This window comes from Pteropus vampyrus, unplaced genomic scaffold (genome assembly GCF_000151845.1).
Source record: "Pteropus vampyrus isolate Shadow unplaced genomic scaffold, Pvam_2.0 Scaffold343, whole genome shotgun sequence".
Lineage (NCBI taxonomy): Eukaryota > Metazoa > Chordata > Mammalia > Chiroptera > Pteropodidae > Pteropus > Pteropus vampyrus.
This window is the reverse complement of record NW_011889124.1, coordinates 358,480-368,437: the sequence shown is the minus strand read 5'-3', so window position 1 is coordinate 368,437 and position 9,958 is coordinate 358,480. Positions and strand designations below refer to the sequence as shown.

General features: G+C 60.6%; 1 protein-coding gene across 2 annotated transcripts in view; it reads right to left on the bottom strand.

The window, feature by feature from the left end:
* The window catches only part of MAD1L1 (mitotic arrest deficient 1 like 1), a 249,882-nt gene that overhangs the window by 48,467 nt on the left and 191,457 nt on the right, over positions 1-9,958 (bottom strand). The window contains exon 16 of one of the 2 annotated variants that reach the window (XM_011378518.2): positions 6,264-6,371. In XM_011378518.2, coding sequence (XP_011376820.1) covers positions 6,264-6,371 — 108 coding nt within the window. Of the gene's footprint in view, positions 1-5,818; positions 5,880-6,263; positions 6,372-9,958 lie in introns of those variants that run through there. The other variant, XM_023522390.1, reaches the window with a different exon arrangement.

Sequence of the window (9,958 nt, the reverse complement as noted above, 5' to 3'; positions counted from 1 at the left end):
TGCGCACGGTAAGCAGGGTCTGTGCACTGGCCCGAGGGTGCAGGGAGGTCCCGGCCACGGGAACTCAGGGCCGCGCCCGTGCGGTGCGCACACGTCCCGAGGCGCCATCGCCACGCGCTCTTCTCCACGCTCCAGGACATCTAGTGGGGCTCAGGCCCACGGAGCGGGGGCGGGGAGGGGTGGAGGGAGTGCACGCATTCACTCTCAAGTCCCTACGAAAACAAACGAGGTCACTGGGAGACTTCTGTGCAGAAGGGTCGTGGGGGAGCTGAGGACGAGATGTATCAGACTCCGAAACGCCGAAGGCACTGGCCCGGATCCAGGGACACGTGGAGGCCTGGGCAGGAGGCGGGGTGTCTCAAACCCGCGAGGAAAGGCCAGGCTTCCTTGGTGGTTTGGGGGCGACCAAGGAGAGTGTCCTTAAGACACCAACACCACAACCCAATTCCAAATCAAGCAGGTTTAAATGTAAAAGGTGAAACGATGAGCAAACCAGAAGAAACACGCGAGAATTCTTTTAAAACCTTGACATCGGAGAGGTACACACGTGACCCAAAGCCCAAGGAGCTCCCCTGAGAGATGGATAAGTGCAACTATGGAAAAACTTAAAAATCAAAAACTTCCGCTTTGGTAAAAATAAACCAACCGGCCAACCAACTCACCCCAGGCAAAGCCAAAAGACTAATGATAAACTGAGAAAACATAGTCACTACTTAAAAGAAAAGGAGCTCAACCCCTTAACATACAAAGAGCTCCAGGACGTCAACGAGGAAAGGACCTACAACCGCTGAAACGTGCCCCAAGGATTCTAACACGCGAACACACTACGACCCCGTCTCACACGTGACAACGGAGCTGAAGGCCGAAGCTGCACTGGACTGTCCCTTTCACCCACGGGACCAGAAAGGCTGAGTCTGACGGCGACTCTGTTGGTGAGGCCGTGGGGACAGCGGCGCTGTCGGAGGCGGGGTGCGCCTGCCCGCGCTGCAGCGGCACACGCGGACAGCCGCCCATGGCTGCGGGGCAGCCTCTGTTGTGGAGCGTGCAGGACCTCTGACCCTGGTCTCTTCCAGCCCTGCACACGGACCGACTGCAGCAGGCAGGCCCGACGGCTCCGGCTCCTCCTCTCTGGCGGGTGGGGAGGGAGGTGGGAGGCAGAAGCCAGAGTGGGCGCCGGCGGGCGGGGGGCGGGGGCTGGATCCCTGCGGGGGGAGGCAGAGGCCCAGGTCTGGGAGGTGAGCTGGGGACGGGACCACGTTGCTCCCGCCGAGTGGTAGAGGCCAGGGCCCAGCAGCCACAGCACAGCTGCAGCCACCATCCCTCGAGTACCCCTGCACTGCGGTCGTCACCAACGCTGAGTGACACCCTCAGAGCTACGTCAGGCCCTGGGGTTGCAGCCTGCCTCACCAAGGGCACACAATCTCCCCTGGGACAACCTCGGGGATGCACCCCACGCCCAGGGGTCACCAGGCACTGGGCAGCAAGGTTCCGTCCCCTCCGGGAGCAATGCCCAGAGGACATTCCAGAAGTGCAGGCAGTAGGCCATCAGGAAACCTGCACAGGGGAGGGTGTGACCAAAGGCCTGGGCAGCAGCTGGATGGTCTAGTGCGGGGGACGGTCAGAGGCGACAGGGGCTCTGAGAAGCTGGGCAGGACTGCTCTGGGCCCAGGGCCCCTGGGCAGGTGAGAGCAGGTAGGTGGAGAAGGACCTGCAGGGCTGTCTGCGGGGGCGGGGCCTGGGGCCTGGGGCCCTCGCGGGCAGGCGGAGGCAGCGGGCTGGCCATCAGCCCGCCCGCGTCTGGAAAGGGGAGGGGCGAGGTGCCTATGACTGGATGGCGCTGCTTGCCTGGTGACGCAGGGACAGGGGTGGGGACAATCTCCAGGGCACCGTGAGCTTTCTGCTCACAGGGAACCCAGCAATTTTCTTCCCACTCCATTTCCAAAAAAGTTACACTATTTAAAATGTCACTGGCTGCAGTCAGGTGCCCTTCCCGAGCACACTGCAGACCAGCCTGGGGCCGGCGGGCCTCCGAGGGGGCGGTGCCCACGAGCGCCAGCGCTGACCACCACCTGCTCGGACCAGCACTGGGCAACTCTAAGGACAGAGGGCCTGGGCTCGAACCCACAGATGAATTCTGCCTAATTACACGCGCGCCGAAGCACCGAGAGAGAAGGGTACAGATGTTTGCAATTTGCTTTAAAATGCGTCAAAAACATTGAAGAAGACGGATGGCTGAGAGCGAGGAGGGTAGATGTGTCACGAAGCACCACAGGAGAGCACACGTGACAGGGTCGGGTCGGACGGTGGGCAGATGGGTGTTTGTGGGAAACTTTGGGCTTCCCTGTACTTTGAGAATGTTCATGAAACACGGGGGGAAACCCAGGGGGCTCCCCGACCCCACCCAGGGCATGGCACTGTGCCCGAGTGCGGGGCCCAGCTGTGTGCTCCCTGTGGGGGGCGCCGTCCAGCCTGGGGCCCAGCGGCCTGACGGACAAGCGTCCGCCGGGCCGCGCCACATGCCTCTGGCCCTCTGGACTGCACGCCTCGGGAGCTGCAGGGACACGTGGCCTTGACAGTCTCGAATGTGGACCACAACATAAATGGGGACCAGCACGTGCGTCACGCAAGGGTGCTGGTGCTGTTCACGTGCCAGCGGTAGCAGTGACCCTGCTCGCTCGGCACATGCCTGCAGGGGAGGGGTGTCAGCTCTGCGTCCAGGCGAGCACACCGAGACCAGGGTCACAGCTGGGGAGGGACCGCCACCACCACAGCCACTGCCTGCCTGCCAAGAGGCCATCACGGTCTGTGGGGACAAGGAACACGGTGCCCTGCCTACTGGGGTTCCAAAGCCCTGTCCCTGGTTCTGGGAGGCCCGGGCCAGTGAAGGCTGCAGGAGGAGGGGAGGGTGTGGGGGTGCCAGAAGTCCCCTCCAGGCCACTGGCCCAGAGCCACCACCTGAGAAGCACGGAGGCCCCGCCTCCAAACCTAGAGCTCGCTTTGCTCAAGTCACCTCGCCTGAGAACGTGGTGGCATGCTCCAACCCCACTTTGCCTTTAAGAAGGGTGCGCTGGAGTTAGCTGTTCGTGTGCTGGCTGACTGTGGGCCTCAATTTCCCCATCTCTAAATGGGGGCCCCCAGGCTCCCCGTCTTCCTGACGGCCAGGCAGGAGGCCCCACCTCCTCGAGCCACAACCAAAATGCACAGAGCTCGTCCCAGACGAGTGTGGCAGCAGCCAGGACGGGTGGCACCACGGGGGGGACCGCCCCCAGGCCCCGAGCGCACAGTGGGGCTGGGCAGCGGCTCTGGGTAGTGGCTGCGGCTCTGCTTCCTCCCCAGTTCCGAAGGCTCTAACCAGTGAGGGGCGCCCGCTCCGGCACACGTCCCCAATTACGCTCAACTGCAGCTGACTTTAATCAGCCTCCTCGAAGCGCTGCCGACGTGAAGATGCCTCTCCAGAGGGAGCGGTGTTTGCATAAAGAGTCTGAAGCCGCACGCTGACAAACACAGCCAGGCTGTGCTGGGGGCTAACGCACCCCTGCCACCCCACAGGGGCCTGCGGCTGGGCCACCCAGAAGGCGACCCACCTGGAGGGCATCCCGTGCCCTCCTGCTGCTTCCGAGGGGCAGAGGTGAAGGAGGTGTGGTCCTCACCCTTCTGTTCCCCTGTAACGCCCACAGGGCTCAGATGGCAAAACCCCGACTTGCCTGAGAACTCCTGGCCAACGAGCAAGGCCGGGTTCCAGCCGAGGTCTCTGCCTCACATGCTGGGCCCTCCAGAGCACGTGGTTTCCACGAGCCCAGGTCACCTGCAGACCCATTGTGACGTTGCCTGGACCAGCTCCTTGGGCCAGACAGTTCTTCCTTGTCCATCTGCCATGGCCAAACAGGGCGGATGTCTCCTTGAGTCCTGGCCTCTGTCTCTGCCTTCCTGCGGGGTGCGGTGGGCACCCCCCGTTCCTGGTAGAGCCCACAGCTTCCTGCACCCTCAGGGGGCCTGTGCAGACAGGCCTGCCTCGCATGCTGGTGAGCGGACGGGAGGGGCAGAACTCTGCCTGCCCCGCATCGGGGTCACGCGGCAGCTGTCGCTCTGACGGGGTGACCAGGGGTGACCAGCACCACCTGCAACGGTCAGCTCAGCCTCTAGGCGTGACGCTCTGTGTGTCCTGAGCATCACCCGACGGCCAGTCAGGGGCAGCTGTCCTGGGAAGGTGTGGGCAGTGCCGGGGGTGGAGGTGGCGAGCAGAGCAGTGGTCCCCGGAGCTGAGGCTGCAACTGGAAGCAGCCGCTGGCTGTCAGGGATGCAGCCCCGAGGCTGTCGGGAAGCAGGTGTGGGGCAAGGTGGGGCGCGGCGGGCACGGGCTCACGGGCGGGCAACAGCACTGGGCTCAAGGCTGGCCAGATCCCTGTGTGGGGCGCCTCGGCCGCATGTAAGGAATCTGGGTGGCAGTCTCCTTAGGGAAGTGGGGTGCCGGGGTGCCAGGAGCAGCCTCAGAGGAGACGCAGTGAGTGAGTGTGGGCCCTGGAGCTCGGCGATGCGCCCCGCAGAGGCTCACCACTTGGCCACTGAGGACGAGCGAGCCTTGGCCACTGAGGACGAGCGAGGGTCGGGGACTGGGGCCGCCCCGCCCTCACACCGACCTTCCTGCAGCGAGCCCCAGAGGACCTTCTCAGACCCCAGTTGAGGCCGGAAACGGAGAAGGGGCTTGGCCTGGGACAGGGGGTCAGGATCTGCCCGGTGCACTGCCTCAGGGTCTGGGGGACGGTAGAGCTGCCAGGACGAGCACTTGGTCCCAGCTCTAAGCAGGTGGAGGGGACCGGAACAGCTGTGAGTGCCGGGTGCTCGGGCCGCCGGGGGTGCCACCCCTCCCCCGGCCTGGCTCTTGGGCACCCACCTGGAAGCGGGGGCGGCGGCTGGGGGTCACCACGGAGCCTCGGCCACCCCGCTCCTCTGGACTCGGCGGCCATCCCCGCCCTGGGGCCGCGGCGTGCACCCTTGAGCTCAGCAGCCTCAGATCCCTGGGCTGTCGGGGCCCAGGCCCCGCACGCTATGCTGGTGGTGGCACCTGCACAGACACGTGCAGCTGCATGTGAACTCGGTGCTCACGTGCCGTCAGCCAGTCCCCCACTCTGCTCCCAGAGCCTCTGTGTGCTGACACAGGTGCCACCGGCCCCCTTGGCCAGGTGCAGCTCCAGGATGTGGAGCAAGGCCCCGCCCACTGGGGCCTGGGGAAGGTCTGAGGAGGGACTAGTCGGCACTGTTAGCCGCTCGTGGAGCGTGGACAGGACGAGGCCCGGCCCGCCCTCATTTCCTCCAACGGGACGCTTGAGACGGGGAACCCAACCGACCCCTGGCTCCCCAGGGCCGGTACTGGTGGCGAGTGGCCGTCAGCTCAGGGCTCAGCCGCACCTCTCACCGCACGTGACCCTTGACGAGCTCACCAAGAGCCACGCAGGCTCCTCCTGCAAGGCCCCCAAGCCCAGGTGCAAGGGAGAAAGAGCGACGTCAGCTGGACCCACGCCGCCCGGCCACCGGGAGGCTGGGAAGCTGTCAGCGCCACCCCAGGCTGTGTTCGGTCAAAGAGCCGGAAAGACATCAGCAGCCCTTGTGACACGCACCGCGGGCGGGCGGGCGGGCAGCGGGGATCCACCTGCCGACAGCCCAGCTTTCCCGTCTGAGGGCCGTGGCCCAATTAAATGCTAAGAGATGACAGGTCCTGGAGCGGAGCACAGTCCAGCCGCGACTCACCGCACCTCGCTTTGTCAAAGTTGTCACTTCTACCATCTCCAGGAATTGGTAATAAAAACGAGATTTGATTTACCTCTAATAGGTGTCAAGATAAAATCAATGGCCTGTCCAAAGTCTGGGCGACCGCAAAGCTGTGGGTTTTCTGCCACGGACTAATTTGGACAGGGGGATAAAATTGAAAAACGAAGTAAAATCGAGGCAGTGTAAACAGCAGCCCCACTTCACGGATGCAGGGAGAGGGGACGAACGTGGACACGGACCCCAGCCATGCTGAGAAGGGCCCCCGTGGGGCGTCTGCACCCGAGGAGCACGCCTGCCAGCCGCGGCGTTGCAGAGACACGGCCTGCGGGCTCCGGGGCTGTGGCAGACAAGGGCACAGCAGTGGGACAGAGGGGACGCCGGGCAGGCTCAGCGCAGCCCGAGGGCTCGGGGAGCGTGTGCGGGAGGAGGCCCCGTTCAGTCTGTGGGGGCGAGGGCAGCAGAGATGGGGGGGGCCGGCGTCTGCCCCCAGCACTCACCACCAGGCTGAGCTGCTGCAGCTGCGTCTCCAGCTGCTGCTTGTCTTCCTCCAGGCGACACCGCTCCCCCTCCAGCTCCTCGATCTTCAGCCTGCAAGGAGAGCAAGGCTGTGACAGGACCCCCCGCGGCCCTGGCTGGGGAAGCCCCGCCCTGGGGTCAAGGAAGGGGAGGGTTACAGGCACCGTTCTGCTCCCACGTGCACACACGTGGAGCCACGACGTCCGGAGTGACACTGAGAAAAGGCTGTGAAACCCCGGGCACAGGACAGCAGGGTGCAGCCGAGGGCGCCCGCGGGGTGGGGGTGGGGGGTGTCCTCGCCGACGACGGCGGGAAGCAGGCACACAGGAAGACCACTCAGGGGTGCAGCCGCGCGTGGCAGAGGACACTGAGGCCCGAGAGAACGGCCCGAGGAAAGTCCCCCGAACGATGAGGGGACGGGGAGAGGCCCCGCTGTGGCTGTGGGCACGGCTGACCACGGGAGGAAGGCCAGGAGCGGGGCAGGGGCGGGCTGTGCTCGAGTCCCCGCTGCGGGCCCAGCGGCAGTGCACAGCAAGGAAGCGCCTACCCAGGGTCACGGGGCGGGACCAGTAGCAAGGCTCTGACACGGCCCGGAGAGCAAACAGCTAGGGCCACTGGAGGTCTGGCTAGAAAAGCGGCACGTGGCCCAGCATGCCACGTGTCCAGCCTGGTCACCCTCTGGCCCCAGAGATATGTCCTGCCCTGCTGGGCGCCCGCGGAGGCACCAGTGACCGAGCAGCACACAGCAACGGCCAGTGCGCCGGGCCCGTAAGGCGCCAGCGGTGAGGAAACGCTGGTTTTCCGGCGCGTGTGTGTGTGTTTGGGGGGGCGGGGGGCCCTGCTCTGTTTCTGCAGTTTTCCTACAAACCAAACAATCCCGGAACGAACAGCTGGCAGGAGAAAACGGAAGTCGGGAAGGGAGGAAACAGGCCGGAGCGGTTGTGTGAACACGGGACAGTCGCCTGCAGAGCAGATAATCAGAGAACTGCCGCGACGAAAGGGGACGCAGCGCCCCAGGGCAGGAGCTTCGTGCGCCAAGGAGACGCACTGACCCCATCTGTGCGTGTCCCGAAGCAGAGCTTCGAAACACGCGAAGCGCAAAGTGACAGAACCGGAAGGAGAAAGAGACAAACCCACAAGTGTAGCTGGAGACTCCGGACGCTTTCCCGGTGACAAGGAGAAGCGGCAGACGGCAGCCCAGCGAGGGCACAGGGGCCGCGACCCCGCCCCACACCGGGGTGCAGGCCGACTTTTCAGGGCCCACCGCCAGGCACCCCGGAGTGCCTCGCAGGCAAAGGGGGCCTGTCTCTCAGACGGATCACAGGCCCTGGAGGTCAACAGCCCGTAACAAGCTTAAAAACTGAAATTTTACAAAGTGCATTTACAGACCGTAACGGAATTAAAACAGGCATCAGTAACAGAGGAAAATCTCCAAGCATTTGGAAATGTAACAAGGCACATCAAGATAATACCTTATTTAAAGAAGACCTATGAAATTAGAAAGTCTTCTTAAATGGACAAAAATGAGACTACGACATGTCAAAATCTGTGGGCTGCAGGTGAAGTCGTGCTTAGAGAAAATCTTGTAGTCTTAAACACCTCTTAGAAAAAAGAAAGACCTCAAATCAATAATCTAAGCTTCCACCTTAAGAAACTAGAAAAAAAGGGAAAAATACACCCAAAGCAAGCAGAAGGAAGGATGAAACAAAAGCAGAAATCGATGAAAATGAAAACAGAAAAACAAGGAGAAAAACGGAAGAAACCAAACACTGGTTTTCTGAAGAGACCAATTAAATTGTAAACCTCCGGCAAAACAGGCAAAGCAAAGACGCCGCCGACGCCAAGCGTCAGCACCAGAAACGAGAGGCTTCCACCGCGGAGCCGGCCCCAGGACAAACGCGCCAACGACGCCACGTCCGTCAGCCCGACACCGACACGCGACGCGGCAGCTCCGCAAAGCCCGCAGGCTGCCCAGACCCACCGAGGCAAAACCCGTCCCCCGGACACCTCGGGACTGATGACGAAGGTAGAATGTTAGGTAAAACCTCTCACAACAGAAATGCCCGGGCCTAGATGGTTTTATTGGGTGCAAACATTTAAAGAGATACTGCCATTTCTACACAATCTCTTCCAGAAAAGGGAAGAGACAGGAGCACTCCCAACTCATGTCATGAGGCCAGCATCATGCTGACACAAAAGCGGATGAGGACAGCACAACAGAAAACTCAGACCAACGTCCCTCGTGAAGAGACACGAAATCATCGACAAGACGTTAGCATGTCGGAGCCAGTAACATATAAAAAGAATGATCCGTGACAACCAAGGAGGATTTATCTCAGATGTCAGGCTAGTTCAGTACTGAAATATAAATCAATGTCATCCACCATGTTGGAAATCTAAAGACGAAAAACCACGTGCTCCTATCAGTCAATTCAAAAAAAAGAGAAAGGATTTGACAAAATTCAGCATCCATTCATGAAAAATCACAAGTAGAAGAAAAATCAAGCCTAGAAGAGCACATCCCGAAAGGACCCCGACGACAAACTGGCCGCGGACGTCCTTCTCAGAGACGACGGAGCGTCCCCTGGAGCCGGAGCAGGAGCAGCGCAGAGGTGCCGGCCGTCACCCTACTTCGCCGCCCTGCAGGTCCCCACCACACGAAACCCCAGGAATCGAGACCAACGGCACGTCACTCGGAGAACAAGACTGAAGACGGACAAGTTTCCAGACACCAGAGTGTCTGTGCGGGGAATGCCAAGGAATCGACCAAAAACAGAGATGAAAAATCCCAAAGAGAACTAAGTAAATTTAGGACGACTGCAAAATAAAGATGAACAACTGAAAAATCAATCACGTATACAACAACGATGCATAACAATAAACCAAAATAAAACAAAATTCATAAGTAACATGGAAAGACACACACAGGCACAGATCTGAGAAAGTGGGCAGAACCTGCGCGCTGAAAGTACGGACGAGAGAAACAGACCTGACGAGGGGCGGGGACGACCACGTCCGCGGGACGGAGGGCCCGCACGTCCAGACGGGCAGTGCTTCCCGAGCCGACGTGAAGATGGGACACAGCACCGATCCAAATCCCAGCAGGACTCTTCCTGTAGCTACACACTGATTCTAATATTTATGTGGAAAATCAAAAGAACCAGAACAGTTAAAACGACTTTGAAAAAGACGAATAAAATTGGAGGAGTCGCGCTACCGGCTTCCGAAGCTTACGGCCAGGCTGCGGAGCGGGGACGAGCCCCCACGCAGCAGGACGGGGCCTCCGGGGGACGGGGATGGGGAGCAGGCCCGACCGACAGCGCGACGAGGGACAGCCTCTCCCACGCACCGCCAGAGCGGCTGCACGCCTTTCGGCAAAAAAACAAGGTAAAACAAACCTTGACCTAAACCTCACATCTTACACATAATTCACCGGAACCTGGATCAGACACTCAAATGCAAAACACGAAAACATAGAAATTTCAGGAAAAAAAACACAGGAAAAAATCTTTGACTCTTTAGGGCTAGGCGAGTTCTCAGATCCAACATCAAAAGAAGGAGTTCCACAGAAGGAAACATTGATAAATCAGACTTAATCAAAATTAAAAACCTTTGCTGTGTTGAAGATATTGGTGAGAATTTAAAAAGTGCAGACTACGAGAAAATATTTGCAAAT